This window comes from Zootoca vivipara, chromosome 11 (assembly GCF_965207765.1).
Source record: "Zootoca vivipara chromosome 11, rZooViv2.hap1.1, whole genome shotgun sequence".
NCBI lineage: Eukaryota > Metazoa > Chordata > Lepidosauria > Squamata > Lacertidae > Zootoca > Zootoca vivipara.
The window spans coordinates 48,906,565-48,931,190 of NC_142594.1; the positions used below are offsets into that span (position 1 = coordinate 48,906,565).

The 24,626-nt window shown below is 40.5% G+C and overlaps 2 protein-coding genes and 1 long non-coding RNA gene across 11 annotated transcripts in view; 2 read left to right on the forward strand and 1 right to left on the reverse strand.

Moving 5' to 3' along the window:
* Positions 1-17,805, forward strand: part of PRKAG2 (protein kinase AMP-activated non-catalytic subunit gamma 2) — a 185,738-nt gene extending 167,933 nt beyond the window's left edge. For 6 of the 9 annotated variants that reach the window (XM_035129352.3, XM_088653782.1, XM_088653785.1 and 3 more), the window contains 9 exons: positions 600-658; positions 5,136-5,181; positions 6,514-6,568; positions 7,338-7,464; positions 9,187-9,352; positions 11,301-11,338; positions 12,122-12,268; positions 15,564-15,657; positions 17,054-17,805. In XM_035129352.3, coding sequence (XP_034985243.1) covers positions 600-658; positions 5,136-5,181; positions 6,514-6,568; positions 7,338-7,464; positions 9,187-9,352; positions 11,301-11,338; positions 12,122-12,268; positions 15,564-15,657; positions 17,054-17,085 — 764 coding nt within the window. In that variant the 3' untranslated portion in view covers positions 17,086-17,805. Of the gene's footprint in view, positions 1-599; positions 659-5,135; positions 5,182-6,513; positions 6,569-7,337; positions 7,465-9,186; positions 9,353-11,300; positions 11,339-12,121; positions 12,682-13,925; positions 13,979-15,563; positions 15,658-17,053 lie in introns of all 9 variants that reach the window. The other 3 variants (XR_015946316.1, XR_015946314.1, XR_015946315.1) reach the window with 2 other exon arrangements.
* On the reverse strand, positions 557-23,769 carry LOC148684306 (uncharacterized). The gene is made up of 4 exons (XR_015946317.1): positions 23,631-23,769; positions 17,101-17,161; positions 6,065-6,217; positions 557-1,881 (listed from the first exon to the last, which is right to left on the reverse strand). It is a non-coding gene; the product is annotated as an uncharacterized LOC148684306 (long non-coding RNA).
* RHEB (Ras homolog, mTORC1 binding) overlaps positions 23,202-24,626 on the forward strand; it is a 31,346-nt gene continuing 29,921 nt past the window's right edge. Inside the window, exon 1 of the mRNA XM_035129158.3 lies at positions 23,202-23,566. Within this exon, the coding sequence (XP_034985049.1) occupies positions 23,515-23,566 (52 nt within the window). The 5' untranslated portion in view covers positions 23,202-23,514. The remainder of the gene's footprint in view (positions 23,567-24,626) is intronic.

Below are 24,626 nucleotides of genomic sequence, written 5' to 3' on the forward strand. Positions count from 1 at the left end.
AGTTTCTACAGTATTATTTACAGTAGGCCTATGGCTACAGTTTTGTTCGGCCTACTTGTGTATAACTAAGTAAAGTTGTCAAACTCTTAACTTTCTGGATTCAGTTTGATTTATTCACCAAGTTCTGTAAACATTCATTCCTGACTATTGGCCATGCTGGCTGAGGCTGATGGGAGTTGTAGTTAAACATCACATTGGCTACTTCTTGTTTATAATTAACCAGAAAATGGAATCATCTAATCTTGGCATGCAAGGTAAGGCGTGGAAGACTGAGGTTCCTGATCCTATACTAAACAACAGTTAGGAGCTGTTAAGTGAGGACATTTTGCTAGAGTTGTGTGACAAAAAGTTGTGTACCTGTTTTAAAGATGTGAAATGTTATGTCCATTTATTATGTAGGAATTATGTTTCTGCAGCTCTGGTGGTTCTTGTAAAAGGCAGGCAGTGTCATGTACACTCATATTTCCAAGCTACGCTGGGAATTTTTTTTAAGGAACTTTTATCAATTAGGGATGCAATATTTATTTTAATTTGCTAATTAAAAACTGTGTCTAAATATTATCTAAATCTTTATTTTGCATTGTTTTCTCTTGTTACAGGAATGTTAACTATTACAGATTTCATTAATATACTGCATAGATACTATAAGTCTCCAATGGTATGTACAACCTCATAAATACAATTATCATTAGTGAAACAGTATCCCTGAAATAAAAGCATTGATAACAATATATTTGATTATATATATTATATATATTGCAATTGGCTTGGTGGTTGAAAGAAGAGGAAGGAAAGTTTTGCTGCTAGATTCTGAATGGTACATGTGAAATTAAGATCCCTACCTTTTCTGTAGACATTTGGGCAAAGGTATCTTTATCTTATAGCACTCGTTAGTTATTGTGTGCCCCAGTTACCCATGGAGTGAGGAATAAGAGATATGATAAGAACTGTTATTCCTGTCTTCATATCAGACTTCATACTTTACCTTAGTGCTTCCTGAACTTGGGTCTCTAGCTGTTTTTGGACTACAGTTTCCATCATCCCTGACCACTGGTCCTGCTAGCTAGGGATGATGGGAGTTAAAAAAACAGCTGGAAACCCAAGTTTGGGAAACATCGCTTTAGATCATGGGTAGGCAAATTAAGGCCTGGGGGCCGGATCTGGTCCAACCGCCTTCTATATCCGGCCCACGGACAGTCCAGGAATCAGTGTGTTTTTATATGAGTAGAATGTGTGCTTTTATTTAAAATGCATCTCTGGGTTATTTGTGGGGCATAGGAATTCGTTCATCCCCCCCCCCAAAAAAAATAGTCCGCCCCCCCCACAAGGTCTGAGCAGCAGTGGACCAGCCCCCTGCTGAAAAGGTTTGCTGACCCTTGCTTTACTTCTATGATACTGAAGCAGTTTGTTTTTTATTTCTCTGATGCATGGGGTAGCTGGCTTAACCATGATAGTTATAAAATGATACGCACAAACCAATATAAAAAGCAGAAATAACATGGATGTAACACAAAGTATGCAGAAAATATGCACAATGGAATGGAGCCAGTGTGGTTTAGTACATCGGATAAGTGTTGGATTGCAGATACCTTGATTCAAAGGCTGGTTTAACTCTGAAAATAACTAGTTGTCTTGGGGCAAGATACTCTCGGGCACTAGGTTTGTTGTAAGACTGAAATGAGCCAACCCCTCCACAGTTTCATAATATGAAGTTAGGACACAAATTTATACACACAGATCCCACTTATCCACCTGCTCATTATCCAAAAAATTCACTTATCTGAACATAGTTATACCCAACCCTCGCTACATACAAAGCTGATTCAGATATCCAAACAACTGGAGTTTGCCCACTTCCTTCCTTGTTTGTGCTTTGTTGGTCTGCAGCAGACATTTTCGGACAGAAACCGTTGAGAGGGAGGGAGGAGAGAAGAGAGAGTGGACAAATTAGTTATGTCTTTGCCTCTCTTTTTCTTGTTTTATGAAGAAACGTGGTGGGAGAGGGGAGAGAGATCATGGGTTAGAAATGTTCACATAGGAAATAATGGAAATCACCAGTTTGTTATGCAAACCCTTGCCTAATGAACAATTTCCTGGGTACACATTGTGTTTGGTAAGTGAGAACTGCATGTAGTTGTATAGGCATGCTGCTGAGATCCAGGATTTATCTGCTACATAGCAATTGTGATTGGTATCCAGCCTGTTAGTTCCTCTTGTTCGTTTCAGCATAGCAGCTTTATCTGAACATGCCAACTGTTCCAATTTGAAATTCTTCTGCCTTGCATACAAGGTTGAAATGCACTTTCCTATGTGCTTTAATGCCAGTAAGTTCTAGTTCTCCCTTCAGTCAAGCACAGAGCATATTGTTGGAACCATATAAATTCAGTTATAGGGGGGAAACCCTTTTGGTGCACTTTTAAGGAGAAGAACTTCCTTTGTTAGTTTTTTTTCAGGAAATAATCAAGTTGTGCAAGGAGAGGAATTTATGTTGCAGCATAAATTCACTAAATACTGAATGGAATTAATCATGATGTAAATATAATTAATTTGGCTCAGTTCAAACAGTTTCATGTAGAGGTTTAGAGAATCAGGCATACACTGCAGGCATACAGTGTTTTCTGTTGTAAGCCGCCCAGAGTGGCTGGGGAAACCCAGCCAGATGGGCGGGGTATAAATAATAAATTATTATTATTATTATTATTATTATTATTATTATTATTATTTCCCCTTTTTGCTTACTCACCTCCATTTCTGGTTTTCTGTAATCTGAATTGGGTAAATAATTGAATAGAGGCATCCAGAAAATGGAGGAAGGAATCCACAAACGGGAAACATATGAGCCTGTGGCATGTTCCTAATCCGCCAAACCTTGAATGGGCCATTATGTTTAACACAGTGGGTAGATGTGATGAGAGATGAAATGCAATTATGTGAATTTTAAGTGTAAACTTAGCACCATATCTTTTTGCACTTTGAAAACCATAATTTCAATTTCAGAATCATTAGATGGGTGCATTTTGTAACTTTAACTCCCTAGAAACCATAGTTACTTCCTCTCCAGAGTTATTGTCCCCTTCCCTTCCTCGTTTTTCATGCTACATATTCACAAGCAAAAACCATGTTCATTGATACAATAATCCCAGCTCAAATATGAATACAGTTTCCATTTTACAAAGGATGCCTAGTTTGCATTGTTGAAGTGAATTTCAAGAAGAAGAAGAAAAGAGTAACATCTGGAGAGTGAAGGAAAGGGAGCACTATTAAAGAGCATGACTCCTGATTTGCAAACCATGGTCTGTAGAGGAGCCAGGAATTTTAAATTAGCACTGCAGCATTTTCAGCATCAAATAAGGGAGTGTTCGTTTTTGTAAGGCAATAAAATCCAGCTGTACCACTGCTGTAAGAGTTGCATGCATTCCAATAGCTTATAAGTGTTTTCCATATTTGCTGATGTGTATGGATTCAGGGTCTTTTTACTCCATCATGAGGAAAGTTGGAGTATTTTAAGTAGAGTTTCTATTTTGCATTAGAGTGTCAAGCACCCATGCCAAGGGATTTCTGTACAAAGTTCAAGTTCTTTCCATTGCTACAAACATTCCTGTCATTACTCAAATCATTACTGTTGCAGTAATGTCAACAAGTCAAACTCTATATACCAAAATTGGTACTTGGTTTTTAAATGGTGCTGCAAAGATTCATTCCCTTTAAAGAAGATTTCTTACTCCTTCAACTAGGCAGAGAAAATGAAATGTGCTTCTTAACTCTTGTAGCTTGCATTCTTTAGAGCCCAGTCTAAAATACAACATTCAAGAGCTCTTTTAACCCCAACTTCTGAATTATTGAAGCATGGTACCATAGTGTCAGGAGATGGCAAAGTTGTAATGCACCCTCCCACCTCTGCTAATGTTATTTGGGAACTGCAGGGAAAGATGCTGAGCTCAAAGTGTAACATTCTGGAATGTCCAGTTCTTTTGCTCCTCCTGTTATCTTGGGGTCTGGTAGCAATTTTCTGCCAGGGTAGGGATGATACAGTGGATCTGCATATGTATGTTAGTGCAAAATGAGTGTGCAGAGAGGGCCTTTACCACACACAAGTGTATAAGATTCTATGATGATGTGCCAGTATAACTTTGAAGATTCATTTGCACATCTTGGACAAGCACACATGACACTACTGGGCATGTGTTGCAATCTCCTTCCCTGCCCTTATTAGTGTTAACTATGGTGCAGCATTTTGTCTGCACTAGCATTAACTGTAGCTAGCTTCGAAGCTAGGGTTTCTACCTCACATGGAAAACTGCTTAGTTTAACGCAGATGTAATGCTGCAGCATGGTGAACACTAACCTGGGAAGGATGGAAGTTTCTGAGCCTGTGGAATGCTCCCGATCGCCTGATCATGTATTTCATCTGCATCAGTCAGAATGAAGATGACAAATCAAAAGTGGCATTTTCAAACACTTTTAAAGCAAGTGTATTGTAAAGATTGTGTGTAGCTACCCATAACTGTACACAGCTAATGATGGGGATAAGGGGCTGCTGCTGACAAGTTATGATGTAATCTTAATCTACACAAGAAAATGGAAGATGCCCAACTTTTCTGCTTCAGCAAGATTTTTTTCATTATTTTCTTGACTGCGGAATGAATATATTTTGTTAGCAATGTATTCTATACCTGGTTATTTCAACCACTTTTCAGCTAAGTGCTCTGATTAGTTTTTATCAGTGTAGGAAAATAAAATTTCATTTTCAAAACATGCAGATGAGAAACTTGTTCATCCCTGTGCTGGCATTAGCAATTAGTATTTTCCCACCAGCCTTAATTCCTGTTTGCTGTAATGTGCTTGCAACAGAGCATAAGAAAATGATTCAATTGTCAATTCTCTAAACATTGGCTGTGTATGCAGAAAATTTAAGTATTTGTTCAGGATATTTGTTCAGGATTTTGGTTTGGTTTCCAATTTGTCAGCCTTTCATTGATTGCATTTTAAAGTCACCCATATTACTATAGTTAATCTCAGCATATTAACTATGTGCCTCAGTCCTAATTACTTGAAAGTAGATAGCCTTTAGTTCACTGGCCATTTTAAAATTATATGCTAAAGATTTGAGCTTTAAACCTGTTTTTTCTTTGCAGGTACAGATCTATGAATTGGAGGAGCACAAGATTGAAACATGGAGGGGTAAGTACCCTTTGAAAGATATGCACTAAGAACGCGATTCACAACCTGTTATGCAGTACTATACTATGTGTTGTCCTTAATAGGGGAAAGACTATATAGTTCAGTGGTAGAACATCAGCTCTGCATGCAGAAGATCTCAGGTTAAATTCCCAGCATCTGCAGCTTGGGCCAGGAGACACCCTGCCTGAAACCCTGGAGAACTGCTGCCAGTGAGTGTAGACAATATTGAGTTACATAGACTAATGGTCTGACTCAGGAATAGTTTCCTATGTTCCCTTAGCCTGAGAACCCATATATACTTGGGCTCTGCCATGGGCTGTGGAAGAGATTCCAACACAAGTGTGAGTGCTGGAATCCATCCTAATTGCTCATATCTTGGGAAAAGCTCAAGTCTGTTTTAGTCTGTATTCTGTAAAATTCTAAAGGGATTAGCTCAAATTAAGGCCTTTCTTTGCGGGAAGGATAAAATTACAGGAAGGTGGGAGTTGGAGGTGTAAAGCTTTAGAAACAGACAAAATTAATGCAGGTATTTTGGGAAAGCTTAAGTCCTCATTTTGGCAAGAGTAATTGAAGTAGTAAAAGATTACTGGATGTGATCTGTTGAATCCTAAAATACTGCTTTTGGGATTGTTGAAGGATCATCTGTTGCTAGAGGACTTTAAAACGGTGAATAGTTTACATGATAAGAGTTATCTTGGAAATCCCCCTGAAACTCTTTATTATCATCTTCATAAATATAAATATGTATTATATATTTCTGACTGGTGGTGTAATTTTAATTATTACATGTTGCATGTTTTGATTTAAATATGGGTAAAAATGGCTTTTTGAATTTATATTTTCATAAATATAAATTGCCTCCCTTTGTCTCTTTCCGCCTTACCAAGTCACTCCTTAGGAAATGATGGTTAGATAAAAAATTGAAGATCTTTTAAAAAAAAAACGTCTTGAAGATGTGTCTTTAGGATATGCTCTGCGTTGCAGAAAAAGTTGGAAGTTCATTTATTGCTGCAGGTGCCTGAGAAGACAGTGGTGCCTTAAAAATAAAAAGCACTTATATTAGTAATCTGAAACACTTCTTTAAAATACCCTCTGCTCAGCCCTCACTGTCTACTCTTTTTATGGTATTCATGTGTATTAATATAGTATTATAGTGACCTCTAGTGATTGCTCTTATGAACCACTGCCATTCTTTAGTAAGACATTGATTGTCCTCACTTTCATATGCCGGGTTCACTGCTAAGAGTAACACTGGGGTGTGTGTGGATATTCGATAAATATTATTTTTTAGTATTAATTTATGAAGCATTGGTTTTGTTTTTAATTATACAGAGCTTTATTTACAAGAAACCTTTAAGCCTTTAGTGAACATTTCACCAGACGCCAGGTAAGATGCTTTTCTACTTTTGATCTTAAAATGTAAATTGTGCTAATACATCGATCACACAGCTGCAAGGGACAACCTAAGACAGACAGTGCATTAGCAATTGATGTTTCTAAGTTTCTAACTTCAATTAAGTTTCTAAATTGGTGATAGGAACCTTTATGGCTTATCTTAGAATCTTTGGGGGGGGGTTGAATCTGATTTTTTGGGGGGGTCATGATTACACAAGAAATACTGAGGATATGGTGTAAGTTTTCTTCCTTTCCACTCCAGTTATATGTATTTCTGTATGTAGTATTAGTATATTACTATACAGTATAAGTGAAGTTTGTTATGCCATAATTAACCATCCATTCTGTGTAACCCTTCCAAGCCAGCACAAGGACATTTAGTGATAAAGCTGTTGTGTTTATTACTGTTATTTCCCTCTATTTTAGTTTGCATTTGAATCTTACTAATCTTCAGGTCCTTCCTGAAGTACGGTATAACATTCTCTTTCCCCACCCCATCACAAAGCATTTTTCCCTCTTAACATATTTGCTGTTTGGCTGACAGGATCTGATATAATATTGATGTTAAACTGTACTATACCTACTTTAACATTGCTGTAATGAAATCATCTGTCCTTTAGCTCAGTTTTCACAACTTCCTCCAACGTTATTTACTAAAAATCACTTAGTTGGCATAGAGTGGAGCTTTGGGGGAATCATCAAAGCTGTCTTCGGATATCATAGTAAGAGTATACTAACAGTTGCAATAACTTTCTCTTCAGCCTTTTTGATGCTGTGTATTCACTGATCAAAAACAGAATCCACAGATTGCCAGTTATTGACCCAGTGAGCGGAAATGCACTTTATATACTTACCCATAAAAGAATCCTCAAGTTTCTCCAGCTTTTTGTAAGTAAAATAATAAATTCCTATTACTGCTTGATGTTGGAACAGACAAAGCTCACTGTTACATTAGTAAAGTCTTTATAAACAACTGTACTGATATGAGCCATTCCGTTTGAATACACTTACACTGGTACAGAAATAATAGGTATGTTCCTGTTGTCTCTCTTCATGCAGTTGGTAGCATGCCTTTACTCTGCACTCCAGTGATAAAAGTGTTTCCATCCATAATAACTATGTAGGAAGTATTTTAATTGGACCTGTGCAATCAAGCAGTCTCAAAAAAGACTCTATAATCCAGTCACTTTTGCAGGTGAAACTTCATCACCCAGTTTGCATGTGTGAGAGGAAAATCAAAGCTTCTGCTTTCACTGCAGACTAAAGCACCATTTCCTGTTACGTACAAACTTGGAACCTTCGTTTATTCTAACTAGATCCTGGATTCCTTTATCGTACTGGACTTTGAATAAGGAAAAGTTCCTTAAGTTTTTTTAAGCTTCCACTCTCATTTCTTGTTCATAGAGGAGAGGGTGCAAATCCAAGGCTTGGCTCATTTGCAGTCATCTGGCCTAGCTCAGTCACTTCAAACTGTAGTTGATTCTCCTAGGTTTTTATAAAGTTTAGGAATATAATTAGATTATAGTTGAGAATTGTCAAATGACCACATGGATGGTTTTTGTTGTCTCACTTTTCCTGTGGCAAATTTACTTGTATTGGGATGGGTCATGCAAATAGCATTTACAAAGTGTTCAGATAGCAGCAACTTTACAGTGTTTACTGCCAAGAAACCTTCATATACGCAAACTTTGCATTCTCATAATAGGGCTCACCACTGAGTTCAGAGACAGGATTGGAGCCAAACTGGGGCACTGAGAAAGGAAAGAGGTATTGGCATGCTCAGAGGAACTCTGAGGTTTGCAGAAGTAGAACATTTTGAAAAAGCAAACCACAAAACAGCCCAATGAGGGCTGAGCATGCTCAATAAGCACAGAATGTTGATTGATTGTAGGAAAAAAGAAATGTAGAATGGACATTGTCATTATTGGCTAGCTGAGCATTCTTATTAAGAGGCGAGGATACACATTGCAACATTCTTGGAGGTTCCACTTGTCTGTAATCGGTACAATAAAAAGATATGCTAGTACAACTCCCTAGACATGCTATCCCTTTCATAACTCTCTTGCAAAATTCAGTGTGCTAAATGTCACAGCTGCAGAAGCATGTCCAAATGATGCCTGGGTTGTACAACACTCAAAAGTTCTAGCATGCAACCTTATATAAGGCATTAATCATTGCATTGTGAAGCTTGGGCAAGGAAGCAGCAAGCTTTGAATGATAACTGTGCTGTTTCATTCATAAGCTACCGGTACATCTTCAAAACACCAAGGACACTTGTGCCACTGCAATCCATGCTGCAATTATAAAAGCTATGAACGTGTTATATTGGATATTTATTGTGTTTTCCCAGTTCAGGGCATTCCTGTATAGGCAAGAAACGTGGGACAGAATGCCAGAATAGAGTTCAACTTCAAAGACAGTATTAGCTTCATTCTAACGCATTTGACTTTGCCCACTAATCTTAAGCTTACTAGGCTACTAAAATATGTTACCAGTTGAAAGACTCAATAAGGAAATTCCTTGCGTGGTAATTTTTAAAACTGTGTGTGCTGTGTAAGTTAAAAATTGTAAAATATGCCTGTCAAACAAGTAGTATTTTAATTCTTCTAGGTGTCAGAAATGCCAAAGCCTGCCTTTATGAAGCAAAACCTGGATGAACTTGGGATAGGAACATATGACAACATCGCCTTTATACACCCAGACACTCCTATCATTAAAGCATTGAATATATTTGTAGATAGAAGGATATCGGCACTACCTGTTGTGGATGAGTCAGGTGTGTATTCAGTAAAATGGCTATCGTTCGGAAGGAAATAGTTTATTTTGCTAGTGATTATCTGCTTTAAGTGCGAAATTATCTGAGCCACCTTATTAAATGGGAAAAAATAAAAGGAGAAAAAAGCTTCTTTATCAACCTTTAATCAATCTTTTATTCATAACATCTCTATCATCTCACTTGAATTAATTACGTTTCTAGGAAACTGTAATATAACAAAATGGTTTCATTCTGCTTTGGTTATCTTGCTTTCTTTTCATTATCATTTAAAGCTAAGAGCACATTTGTACATATTCCTTTTCAACTCTCATCAAACCCTATAGGATCTAGAACAAAATACTGTATTTTTCGCTCCATAGGACACACCTGACTATAGGACGCATCTAGTTTTTAGAGGAGGAAAACAAGATTATTATTTTTTTGCTTTCTTGAATTGTCCTAGGCATAGCAGCCAACTCCTAGAGGCCTAGGTGCCTTTGCCCCCCATTAAATATTTGAGGAAGCTTCTTTTGCAAAGGGGGAAAGCTCCATTTTTTTAGGATCAGCTCAAAGTTGCAAGTTTTAGGATCAGCTCAAAGTTTCCCATTTTTTTTGCAAATGGGAAAAGCCCCCCGGGGGGGTCAGCTCACAGTTGTGCAGCTTTTTTGCAAAGGGGGAAAGCTCCATTTTTTAGGATCAGCTGAAAGTTGTTGAGTTTCCTTGCAAAGGGGAAAAATCCTGTTTTATGGGGTTCAACTCACAGTTCTGCAGCTTCTCTATGAAAGGAAAGGGACCCATTTCTACAGTTTCCAGACAGACAATCTAATCAGCCAGTCACATGTCTCCCTCTGCAGACAACAACTGAGGCCTAGACAAGGGGCCAGGCGGAAGCGAGCTAGCTCCCTTATCTCCCTCCCCGATCTCTTGCAATCATCTGCTGAGCGGTTCCTTTCAACACTCTCTTTCCCTCTTGTTAGCTTTTAGCTCAGGCATCCCTCCAGATGCGGCCCTCCAGATGTTTTGGCCTACAACTCCCATGATCCCTAGCTAACAGGACCAGTGGTCAGGGATGATGGGAACTGTAGTTCAAAACATCTGGAGGGCCGAAGTTTGAGGGTGCCTGTTTTAGTTAAATATATATATATAAAAGCACAATCTGCCTTTAGCCCCTGGGCAATTTGGCTCCAGGGATCACACATTCGCTCCATAAAACACACAGACATTTCCTCTTACTTTTTGGGAGGAAAAAAGTGCATCTTAAGGAGCGGAAAATATGGTATATTTTTGCTTCTCTTTTCAGCTGTGTGTTTTCACTTCAATAAAGTTACTCCTGATTTGCACCTCCATTTTTATTATACCTCTGCAGTAATTTCATTTTCCTTCCATTCCAAAATAATGTACAGAAAAGTGCAGATGGATTGTGTTTTTGCATTTCTTGAGTAAAGAAGGTGAAATTTCCCATTTTCTGTGCTGAAATCATTGAAGCTAAAAATTCACTGTGTTTCCTAAAATATGTTTCACCTTTTTACATGGATTCATCCTGCACTATAACTTGTTGACTCAAATAGTAAGCATGTACAGACTCACAGGCCTAGTGTGTGTCGTATACACATTATGGAAGTAAATCCCATGACCTCTGAATAAACAAGTATGGGACCAAGCTGTAAATCTGTTAATACAACTTCTAGGTGTATTAACATCAATCTTGAAGAAGTGTGCATGCACACGAAAGCTTATACCCAGAACAAACTTAGTTGGTCTCTAAGGTGCTACTGGACAATTTTTTAATTTGTATAGTCATTGTGCTGGCCAGGGGCTGGTGGGAGTTGTACTCTTAAAACATTTGAACCAGGTTGACAGAGGCTAATATAGTGTCTTGTATTTACCAACATAAAGTTTGGTTAATTACCAAACATAAAGTTTTATGTTTAATTACCAACATAAAGTTTGTTTTATCTTCTGTTTTTAGGAAAAGTTGTAGATATTTATTCCAAATTTGATGTAATAGTAAGTATTTACATGTTTTATATCTTTTTAAATATATTTTATATCTCTCACTTTTGCCCAGAGGCTTTTCCTAGAGTATAATGGTCCTTTTTGCTCTTCAGTTCCTGATATTTCTATGTTAGTCTCTAACCTTACTTATTTCTATGATGGTTTCCATGAGTGCTTCTAGAGGGGTGGGGAGGTAAATTTCCTTGGAGAAGAGAAAGCAGCTGACAACCAACCAAAGACTGCAGTCTGTTACTCAGTGCAGACCTAATGGTGCCCCATCTCCTAATCAAGATTGGGATATCATAGGTTTGCACGCTCCTACATTCTCCCCTCTTCCGTGAGCACCCACCACTCAATTTGAGTTTTGTAGCTATCTATGATTAGTGTTGTGTTTACACATTGATTTGCACTAATCCACAGTTTGCAACCATGATTAAAGTGGAAATCTGGTGCAAACTTAAAGGAAATAGGACTACCCACTTGAGACAGGAAGTAGAGGAGTGTGCAAGCTCACTGGGTTTTCCTGATATCCTAAACTTGGTTTGGAGATCAGGAAACATTAATCTGCAAAGAGCCAATCATTAGTCCTCCTAACTGGCATGCAAGCTCGGTCATAATGTTATATCTTTGTGCAACTTAACATTGCACATATTTATTTGGATTGTACTCTTAGCATATCTGGAGGACTGGGTTTTTGTTCCATTTCTGAAATGATCTTAGTAGCATCACATTCCTGATATACATTGGGTGTCTCGTTTTTTTTAAAAAGAGTCTTATGTAATCACTTTTTTTCAGAATCTTGCTGCTGAAAAAACTTATAATAACTTAGATATCACAGTGACACAAGCTCTACAACACCGCTCTCAGTATTTTGAAGGTGTTGTGAAATGCAGTAAGCTGGAAACACTGGAGACCATCGTGGATCGGATAGTTAAAGCTGAGGTGAGAATTCTTGGACCACAAAACATTTCTGAGTAGTGTTGCTAACCAGAATTCCAGCTAACACAATTTCAAAGAAGGACTCAGATGATGTCTACATAAGACTCCTTCAAAGGTGTGCTAGAATGTGCATTTAAACTTATATTTTATAATCCTACATAAAGCACAACAGCTCTGTACTTCATGGATTCTTTACTCTAACTTTTAAAGACTGTCATATTTCTTACACTTTCTTTAAAATAAAAAAGTAATTGAGCATGATGAACTACTACAGCCTTGGAGACTTGGGGTTTTGACAAGCAGTGTGACCAAGCCCTGATTTTTGTGGAGATTGTGATGACTACCTATGAAAATATGTGGCATTGCTGATGGACTGAAGTCTAAAGGTCTTTTGCTGAAACGAAGAAATGCAGGAGGTGGGAGATCTAAAGTTGCTCTTACCTAAGGTTTATAGATGATAAACTTAGCCGGACTGTTGGTGGTTATGTGAGAACTGTGACTTCTGCCATATTTTTTAAAATTTGATGAATATTAGTTTGCAAAGGCACATCACAGAAATGTGGATTCTGCTAGCGCTTTGTATTAATCAGTATGTGACAACTAGTATACGTTGGTTGAAAGGGGAAGAGAAATGCAAACTCAGTGAATGTTCCTGTAAGTTTAATACAAAGCACATAGTTCTGGATAAGGGTGTAATCAATAATTAAGCTTTGCTTTCAAAATACTGCACGTATTGAATTCTGCAGTAATACCAGGGACAGGACAGTTCTTCTGGGATACTGCCGCCTTTTAGCCACAGGCATGATCACCTTGCAAGCAGCAGGCTAGGAAGTAGGTTTCCATCAGAAAATGGGTATCCTTTTGAGCTTCTAGACTCAAGCTGTTAGACATCCCCATTAAAATCTTGGGATTTCTTCCTTCCTTCTCCCCTAGGATGGGACTGGATAAATGTTATGAGGCATATGGGAAACTTTCGCATACAACCACCACCATTTTAATGGAACATACCGTACATTCTTCCTTCACTGACAAAGCCAACCAAGCCATAACAGGCTTTCTCGTTTTCCTCTCTCCCTGCCCAATGCCCTAATTTCAGACCATAATTTGAAAAAGTGGAATGCAAAATGTTCTGAGTTATATTTTTCATATGGGGTAAAATCAGTTATGACACCTGATCAGGTGCACACCTGCTCTCAGGCAAAGCAAGAACAGGTAGCAATGGAAACTTTCCAACATTAACTCAGATAGGTGTGTGCTTTAAAATGAATGGTATATCAATTTTATTTTATATATTTCTAAATACAGACATAGCTGATCTTACAATATCTTTTCAGAAAGATGCCATGTAATTATTTTACAACATATGTAGATACCAGAAATCTGAATTAGATTAGACGATGGGTGGTTATTACTATTGCATATTGGCAGAGAAGTGTTTGTACTGTCACTTTATTAACCGATAGCCTTTGAGTAATGAAGCTGTTGAACTTGAGAAAGATGGCCAAGTGACTGACCATGTGATAGTCCATACTTAATAGTCATATTAAACCCATCCATCATAATAACCCTGTCTAAAGTATCGCCAACGTAAGAGGAACATATATAAAAATAGAATTTCCCCCCTTTTCTATTTCTTTCCTGTGTTCCCCATTTGTATCAGGTGGGTATGACTGTTCAAATACAAGAGAAGAGGAGCTCTAAGTTACCTGGCCGGTATGTAGTTCACCTCTGTCCTAAACTGTTGACGTACCTTGACTTGAACTTTGCTATGTCTATTTCTTTGACAAAGGCCTCTCTTGCTCTTTGTTTCTTGTATTTCTGAGTTACTTTTAGCAAACATTTTGATGGAAATTTAAAGTGGTTACAAAATTGGAAAATGGTTGAGAGCAATCATAAAACATCAAATGTTTAGTACAGCCGAGGTCATCTGTTGAGAGTCTGGTCATTCTTTAAATGCTTTGTAGGAACTGATCATCTCACTATTTTGCATCTTAATCATTTGGGCATCTTTCCCATAAACAACTGCTGTCTTACTCAAATGTCTTCGTGGCAAAGCTACAAGTACTCCATGATAAGTGTGCATATTTAAAAACAGCTGAACAAAACTTTTGTCAGGTTATAAAGTGAAAAAGATGTAGACCTACTCTAGAAAAGCATGTCAGATAAGGTTGTGGACTTTTCTCTCTCAAACACCTGTTCACATACCCCATATATGAGATGCCAACTGTGGCATACTCCGTGTGGGTTTATGGCACTGCTGTTGGCTTGTTCCCCAGTTCAATTAACTAGATGCAAACTCACAAACAGAGGGCTGCTGGCACTGTCTACTCATCAATGCTTGACTGGTTGTACATTTGCCCAAAGGGGTGGCTATGCAGTATAGCAAACTGCTTTTGAAACTCGGGAGATGTGATATGTGGGGAGGGTATGTTATTTAAAAGTCCTACTGGGCAAACACAAATTATTATGTGCACCTAAAATAGCAGTGCATAAATTTTAAAGACACACAATTAAGCTGAAGTTGTAAATTAGGCTATTTTAATTATAAATACGATTTAACTATGTATGGAACCAGTAACATTACACTTCACTTTTATAATAAAAATAGACTTGTTAGTTTTAGTCTGTTCCTTGTTAGATTGTGTGGCAGTGTTTGGGTTACAGACAGTATCTATTTTTAACAAGAACTTTCCACTTGAATGTATTCTTAATGAGTAGGAATGATTTCTGTTGAACTTGGAAAATGCAATCTGCACTCTCAGATTTCTTCTAGCCGTCTACGGACAGTTCTTTACTGTTAAATAACACCTTGCTAGCATTTCAACAATTAGCCTTTCATAGCTGTGAAAAGTGAAATGTATTCTGCTACTGTGCAGCACGTCCCTGTTAAATTATAGAACAGCTGGGCCTCCACTTATTCATGTACAAGCCCACAGAAAAGATGTGAATGCAAACGCACAGTGCTAACAGTGAGGGAAATTGGGACTGCTTTTTAATGACATACTGGTGTAAAAATAAATGGTCTGATCCAGGGTTCACCTAGTGGCATTGGAAAATGGAACCATTTCATGTTTTCTCTTTGTATCTCACTGTAAATTCGATTTGAACGTGGTGTGCCCTCCTGGGTCTCTGGAGCTGAACAAAAATTTGTTCTGGAAAGTCTCTGTATTAATTCATTGAGGGGGAGTTGTGTCCTAAATAACTTGATTCATCTGGCTATTATTAACATGAATGTGGAGTGCACTGCTTATTGGCAAATACAGTAATCTCTTAATATGCTTATGTTTCATGTTTGCAGGTGCATCGATTGGTGGTAGTGAATGAAGCAGATAGTATTGTTGGTATCATCTCCCTCTCGGACATCCTACAAGCTCTGGTGCTCACACCAGCTGGTATGTACGCAGCATTTATGTACTGAGTTCTTCTGTAACATACCAAGTATCGTACAATAACTTTATGTCACAACAACTCTTGAAAGTTGAGACTGATGCTGGCTGATTTGCTCAAGGCCAAGTGGGCTTCATGACTGAGCCAGTTGTCTCTATTCACACCAAATGCCACAATGATAACCTTATCTAAAAACCAGCACATCTTTTAGTTAGCACTCCTACAATGTGAATTTCTCCATTATGTGGAGAACTGGATTACTACTTCTAGTTATCAGTTAGTCGGACAGATTGACCTTTGTGCATGTTGGAGCATTGGTATGCACATTGATCTCTGCCTTGCACACAAATGTAATGGACTGAACTTGCACTTGCACTTTGTGCGCTGAGCTGCCTCTGATATAAGTGAGCAAAGAATTGTATACAGGCCACAAGTGCTTTGAATGCATTTGGGTGTCAGCAGAACTTTGCATTTGGACCATAGTGTCCTCTAGCTAAAAAATTTAAAATAATAAAAGGTACAAGTGTATATTGCATTAGAGCTTAAAAGTAAAGTTTATACATTGTATATTATGAATAGTCCAAACTTCCATAAAAATATAAGGTTTGGCAGAATGCAGAATGGCTTTGAAAATTTCACTGGATGCAGGGGTAAAGGGGGCCCCTGACCATCAGGTCCAGTCGTGTCCGACTCTGGGGTTGCGGTGCTCATCTCGCTCTATAGCCCAAGGGAGCCAGCGTTTGTCTGCAGACAGCTTCCGGTTCATGTGGCCAGCATGACAAAGCTGTTTCTGGCGAACCAGAGCAGCGCACGGAAACGCCGTTTACCTTCCCGCCGGAGCGGTTCCTATTTATCTACTTGCACTTTGATGTGCTTTCGAACTGCTAGGTTGGCAGGAGCTGGGACCAAGCAACGGGAGCTCACCCCGTTACAGGGATTCAAACTGCTGACCTTCTGATCAGCATGCCCTAGACTCTGTGGTTTAACCCACAGCACCACCTGGGTCCCTGTGGATGCAGGGGTAGAAACTTGGCAAATTTTGCCAAGCACAAAAATGTTATGTGTTGAATGCTGGGCAAATGCAATCTCTCCCGTGATATGGGAGTGTACACCTTGGGGAGGGAAACTAAGGCCCGGGGGCCAGATCCGGCCCAATCATCACCTTTTAAATCCGGCCCGTGGACGGTCCGGGAATCAGTGTTTTTACATGAGTAGAATGTGTCCTTAAATAAAAATGCATCTCTGGGTTATTTGTGTAGCATAGGAATTTGTTCATTCCCCCCCAAAAAAATATAATCTGGCCCCCCACAAGGTCTGAGGGACAGTGGACCGGCCCCTTGCTGAAAAAGTTTGCTGGCCCCCGGTGTACACCTTTTCTCACATCTACCTTTCCATTAACAGGTGCCAAACAAAAGGAAAGTGAAACTGAATGATTGCTGTGAACATACCTTTGTAGAAAAACTTGATTGAAGTTACTGGGTCATCTTTGCCTCAAGAACACTGGCAGCACTAGAGAAGAGAGAAATGGGGATGAGTATGTGTGTATTGGGACTGAGTGTTGGGTAACTAGTCTATTACTTCCCAGTGACTGTCATACACAAAAAGCAGCATGACAAAAGGCTTATGTATTAAATACAGGCTTGCATTTCAAAATGTTTGCTGAAAGACTTCACATGATGTCCTTCATCTAAAATGCACTGTATCCTGAAAACAAACATCTTTTGTATTTGATAGAAGTCACTGCTCAGCAACAGATCTCTGACATAAGGCAAGTGTATGGCATATTCATATCATAGTGCCTTATGTCAAAAAGCCAACAATATGTCATCACTGTTGCCCATCACAATAAGAGGAAGTATTGTGTGAAACGAGACACTGTATTTGAATGTTCAAGTCGCTAAACCTAAAACCAAATCAGTTTCAGTTATCATTAGATTTGTCATAAAAGCTGTAATTTGAATATCAGTAGATTACTTTAAAACTTTAATGACAGTTTTGTGTGTTTATAAATGTTGCATTCTGAAGAGATGGTAAAACAAGACTGATCTAAAACCAGCTTTATTTATTTTTATTTTCTTGCAATTTTTTACACATCTTTGGTGGATAGCTAAAACTTCACCATATTCATTAATAAAACATTGATTGTTATATAAGATCTCTCATTACTTAAACAGTGGTGCATACCTTGTGGCTTTTAGATGGGTTGTACACAAGAGGCACAGAAATCAGGGGTTTGTCAAATGTATCACCACTTGACACCTCATATAACCACAGAAAAGAAGCTATGAAAAAGTAATCAACAAAGGAATTTGAATGTTGATTAGCATATAAACTAGCAGAAAAGTAACAGTATCATGCTGGTATTCTGTAAAGATTGGAATGAAAGCCAGGGTCTGAGAATAATTCCAAAAGTCCTGCTATGTAATTTTAGTAACAAAAAAATCCTAGGCGCCCAGAAGATGGTATAATCCACTTAAAATTACACCCATGTCTCCATATGCAGTAAAAAAAGTAAAGGTAAAGGACCCCTGACAGTTAAGTCCAGTTGCGAACAACTCTGGCACTCATCTCACTTTACTGGCCGAGAGAGCCGTTTGTCCATGTAGCCAGCATGACTAAGCTGCTTCTGGCGAAACCAGAGCAGCACACGGAAATGCCGTTTACCTTCCCACTGGAGCGGTACCTATTTATCTACTTGCACTTTTTGGCATGCCTTCGAACTGCTAGGTTGGCAGGAGCTGGGACCGAACAGCGGGAGCTCACACCGTCAAGGGGATTTGAACCACCAACCTTCCAATCGGCAAGCCCTAGGCTCTGGTTTAGACCACAGCGCAACACAGTACAACCACATGTTCTGGCATATTCCATTTTTAGGGTGATTCAGATTAATTCCTTTCAGAAGCCAAACTGATTATCTGTGTTAACTATAAACATATATTTGTTGTCCAAAATGTAGTTGTTTTTAAGGATATGCTCTTCTCTTTTTAATCTTATTTTTTAATATTTAAAAAAAACCCAGAAAACAGGCAGTTCTTTTCCCTTTTGAGAAATTAAAGATATCTGTGGAAGCCTCTGGAGTTGGATAGCTTCTTTCCAGGGAAGGTCCTGTCCCTTAAGCATCTATTTGTCCCCTGTACATGGTGTGGGTATGTTGGCTGTATACTAGCAGAATGGATCTCTGCAACAAGACTTCCCATCCCTATTCCCTGTAGTTCCGTATGCCCACCAAATCAACTTCAAATGATTAAGGGACCCTCTAGAATAAATGGGGCACATGGGTGCCTGCAAGAGGGGAAAGGAGGGAAGTTGCTTATACAAGGTTTATCCACCCGAGGCTGCTTCCACACAAAGCATTTTTTTCCAGATCTGTCATGCTTTGTTCAGACATCATTGCCAAAGTGCCTATGTTCAGTGCAATGTCCTGATTTGGGGGTGGGGTGTTGTCAGAGCGCCAACCTCCCCAGCACTTTAGAGTTTACTTGATCATTAATTAACCGTTTCTTCTTTAGAGTTTCTGCCCATTTTATAATTGTTTAAACTATTTATATACAGAAAGCAAAAATTAGTCAAATAAAAAAAAATTAAGGGCAGTGATAAAAGCTGTGGGCTCTGTTAACTCCTCCAGCCTTTCAGTGTTTCTGCTGAGGTGGTTCCAACTGTGTCTCTTGAAAAGTTTCATGTTAGTTAACTTCGCTAACATTATTGTTTATTTCCTCCCATAGCAAATAGCTCTCTTTATCTATTACATAATGAAAGGAAGCCAATAATTAAATCTTCATACACACCACACACAAATGGAACAGACTTCAGGGGCAATTCATAATTAATCCACACACCCAGTTGTGCCGCATAGGAAGCAATAAAAAGCACTAAACCTGGAATAAGGCATCTACTAATGTTGCAAGAGACCTTTGCTGAATGGAACTGCCTTGTCAATAAACATTACAGAAGACTCTTGGCCATGGAGAAGAACACATGTGGATTATATAGTGCTGTATTGCGCCATGTAGAAACACTGTGTTAATTCCACATCCAGATGCTTATGAAAGAGCAGTGTGAAAGGGTCTTATTTTGGAAGCAACAAAATAAACCCCTCCCCTGCCAAAAAAGATACTTGCTGTCTATGGACATTCGGAACGTGACACAAGAGAGGTCCTAGTTTTCTTCTGCATCATTTACATTTCAAATAGGTGGTACATATGACACAAAAAACAAAAGGAACTGATCGTGCTTACAATCCAGAATACCCTGTTCCTTTTAACTACTCTCCAAACTATTCTTGTTGAGGGGAGTCCTGACCCCTCCAACAATACATGATGGTTTGTGCAAATTTCATAATCTACGTCTGAAGGGTGCCAGTACAGCATTGAGGTCTCATGAAAGGTGAACAATTGTCCAGAGATTTCAGATGGGATAGATAAGATTTTGTCAGCTGCAGTCAGCTGAGAAGGATAATGCACTTTCCCCACCATTGGTACCGACTTCTATCCTGCTTCAGAATGTGTGCTTTAAACAGGTTAAACATTTAAATTAAATACATAAGCAAAATACATGTATGAAACAACAACTGGGAGCAATTATTAGTAAATGCTATTGGATAAGAAAACTTCATCCCGTGTTGTCCAAAGCATCTTTAAATTAAATAACACTTTATGAGCTGAGAGAAACATTGTATATACTAATAGTATACTCTTTCTTCAAGTGTGAATCCTTATGCAGCCAAAACGGCACAAAGCACTAGGGAAGTACGTATCAGCAAGCTAGGGAGAACTCAAAGGTTTACAGAAATAGAAAACAGGAGGGGTTATGAAATTGTATTATGTGAGAGGAGGGAATGGCTAGAACACAAAATATTATTTTATTTGTAGAACTACTTTTAGTTAAAAAATGGCAAAGCAGTTTACAAAGGAAATCAACAAACAAAATTAATAGATGTGCAGGGTAAAAGTAATAAATAATTTATCATCATCATCAGAGCTATTTCTCTAGAAAAAGAGGTGCCAGAACTCACCATGAACCCTTGTTCTCTTATAATGGCAATGACAGCCACCTGAGAGGTGCTGGAACTGAATTCTGGTGAGTTCTGACTGAAATAAAAGCCCTGATTTTTTTATTATTTATACAGTACAGTATATAGAACAGAAAATACCAAAATCCATGAAATGGGATTCCCCTCACTCAATATGCACATAAATTCCACTCCTACTGAAACATCTGTAAAACTACCAGCATACATTCATCCATATGCAAGCATGCTCTCAACAATTACTTGTCCCAACAATCTCCAGAGTATACAAAGACTCTACTATAACACTATTAAAAAAATCCTTCCAGTAGCACCTTAGAGACCAACTAAGTTTGTCATAGGTATGAGCTTTCGTGTGCATGCACACTTCTTCAGATACACTGAAACAGAAGTTACCAGACCCTTATGTATAGTCAGAGGGTGGGGAGGGGTATTACTCAGAAGGGTGGTGGGAATGGGTGATTGGCTGATAGGAGTGGTAAACCTGTTGATGACTGTTAACAACTGCAATTGGTCTTGCAGGAAAAAGCAAGGGCTGAGGTGCTAAAGAGAGCTTTATCATGTATAATGAGATAAGAATCCAGTGTCCTTATTCAGACCAGGTCTCCATGGTTTTAAGCTTTTTTCTCTAGGCTATACTCTAGCCTAGAGACATTTGCTCATGCACTAATTTTTTTAATTGATAGATACATCAGAAAACAAAAATAGCAATGTTCTACAAATAAAAAATATTTTGATAATGCAGGCAGTAACAATTTTGCTTGGGGGTTCCATTCCTGGCCCTCAGGTGCGTCAGCAAAGCGTGCATAAGCCCGTTACTCCCTCATTCTGACGTCCAAAATGAGCCACTTGTCAACAGTTGTGCATCAATTGGATGCGTACAAAATGGTTGCTGCCTGTATGCTACACTATACTGCACTGAAATGTAACTGTTTCCTTGATGGACCTTGAATCTTCCTGCCACACTGCCATCCTTTTCTGCTACTACACCCTTACAAGAACCACTGCTCTTAACCACTACACCACACTGCCCCGCATAAAAGTTACTCTATGCTAGTTACACATATGCTTGGGAGAAGCAAGTGAGTTGGGGACTAGGAGATAGGAAGCACACCTAACACTATGTTGTCAAACAGCACACACACCCCAAAAAATCCCCGGGAACCTGCATGCTTTGGAACCTATAATGTAGGTTTTGGGCAGAAACCTATAATGTCTCTTCACCCAGTCCTTCACAAGAGCAGAGTTTTAACCATGTAAGTTGTAATACAGTGACTAATGTGCATATAATTTCTCTGTGTGAGTGCATACAATATTAGCATTATTAGTCACTGATAAAAGCAGTCTGTGTGGCGCAGTATAGTTGTAGCAAGCAGACGACCCATGGCTGAAATCGCTGCACTTTACCATGAACCTCGACCAAATCACAACCTTTAGTTTGCTCTGGTTTACAGCGTGCTGTGAGGGGGAAACGGAAAAACTAAACTGCCGTTCTCTTCCTGGATGGAAAGATTTTATTTTGAAATACGATAATATTTTTTTGTTAATTATGTTGCTTTGACTGTATACTCTATATTTGACTTTCTTCAGATTGTTTTATTTATGCTTCATTGATTTAATATACTGTAAAACCGCTTTGAAATTTTTCTTAAAAATATAAAGCAGTGTAGAAATTAATTAATTAAATAAAAAATACTGTAGCCCCCCTGATCCACACATGTGGTAAAACCATTCAAGGAATCAAACCAGTGTAAATATCGTAGCACAGCACTCGTGATTCAGGTACACACAAATCCCTGGCGGCGCGTTCGGGCGGCAGACAGATAGTAAGATACGTCAATGCATTTTTTAAGATTTCCCAGTGCAAACGGAAGCTCAATCTGTCCTGTGCGCTGATTTGGGGGCGAAAGCGTGCGCAACCATTGCACTAGAAGTAGAACCTCACGTTCTTCGGCACATAAAACAGAAACCACCAGCGGCTTCTTGCCCGCTGCTAAGAGGACATTTTGACAATGGGCCCAGCACGCACGTACTCAAGCACGCACGCACGCGCTGCTCTTTCCCTCACGCAAAACCGCTCCGCTATCTCCTGCCAATCACCGTGACTCCGCCCTCCCACACCTTACATTCGGATTTGGCCAATAGCAGCGAGTCATCAGCGGGACCAATCAGCAGCCCCGTTCGCGCGCGAAGCCGCCGCCACCCCGCCTTCCGCCAACCAACAAAAAATATCCAACCGATATATCCAACCAACGCATGCCCCTTCTGAGGAGGTGAAAAGGAGTGGGCGGAGGCGGGAGAGAGAGCCAGGGCCAGAGCCAAACAACCAGGCGGGGCAACCCCCTTGAAGGAAGGATGACGCAGCGAAATTTCCAGCACTCGCTCGCTCGGCTCGGCCGTTAGCCCGCCTGCCAGTCCAACGGTGAACCGCTCCCTCCCACGTGACGCAAGCGCGCACGATGGCGGCCGTACGAGGGCGAGCGAATGCTGAGGTGACGATGCGCGCACGCGCGAGCGGGGGGGGGAGGAAACGGAGGAGGAGACGGCCGAGGACGGCGGTTGTCACGTGAGTGAAGCGGACGCCGTCGCATCGCCGTGCCTCTCAGTTAGTCAGCGAGTCCCGCGCGGTCTGTCTCTTTCCCTCACCCCTCCCTCCGCCGCCTTGCATGCCGCGCGCTGCCGCCCCCTGCCGCCTCTACCTGTCCCCAGCCGGCCCCACCTAAGGCCTCGGCCGCCCGCCGCCCCCTCGTCAGGAGCAGCGCCTCCCGTTCTCCTTCTCGTCCCGCCCGCTCGTGGCCGGAGCCCTTGATGTGGTTCGGGGCCCGGCGGGGAAAAGATGCCGCCGTCCAAGTCCCGTAAGATCGCCATCCTGGGCTACAGGAGCGTCGGTGAGTCACTCCCTGAGGCGGGTGGAGGGTGCGGGAAACGGGCCCTGAGGGGCTCCCCCCATACCTAGGCTGCCGGCGGGGCGCTTCTCCCAACGGCGCCCGCCAAGCCCCCCACGCGGGCGCGCCCGGCCTCCGCCTTCCGCCCTCGGCCCAAGTTGAGGCGCCGCAGGCGGACGTGCGCGCCGTTCCCACCTCGTGGCTTGACGGCCGAAAGGGGGCAGCCCGCCTTCGAAGCCGGTCGCAGGTGAGGAGTAGGACGACGACCCGAATTGGGCCTCTCAGCCGTTTTCCGGGCGGGCTGCTGCCCTGCTTGCTTTCCGTGCTGGTGGGGATGGGAAGCTTGTGGCGGTGGCCTCGCGCGCGTGTCTGTGTGCATTTTCCCCGTAACTTAGCCTCGCCGGGCTCCCCGAGGCATGCCGAGCCACGCAGTGCACCCGGGGCAGATGCCTCACAACTCCTGGGGCCGTTTTCTCGGGAGAGGCTCCGAGCGGCCCCTTTGCATTTCCCGCGTCTGCAGAAGCGACTTGTTAATCTTCCGCGGTCTGGCTCGCGGGGAACAATGTTCCTGCTGCAGGCTGACGTGAAATCCCCCCCCCTTTTTTTTCTCTCGTGCAAAGCGTTGTTACGGGTAATGCTGGTTTCCGGGGTAGCTCCCAGATGTCCACTCCCATCCACTGCGCCTGGCACCGCATACCCAAGATCGCGCTTTCGCAATAATGATTTTGTAGCTGCCGCTACAGTGAGTGACAATCTCTTCTTGCCGCTCCACACATTTGGTCTTTGAGAGCATTCGCTTCCGGTGACCCACCGCCTTAAGAAAATTGGGCTCTTGTGTTTTTTCCCTCCACCCCTCCCCAAAGTTGGAAACGTATCGAGTTGGTTAAAATGAGTTGGTGGAAATAATTTGCACATTCGGTTCTGCAAATTATCCTGGTCTGAAGATGACAGTGTGGCTAAAGTGTTAGTGCAAGTTAACCGATTTGAGTTTTGTTTCCTCAAATTACATTGCTATGTGGGTCAGTTATTATGGATTTATTGCATGTTAACAATGTATTGGTGA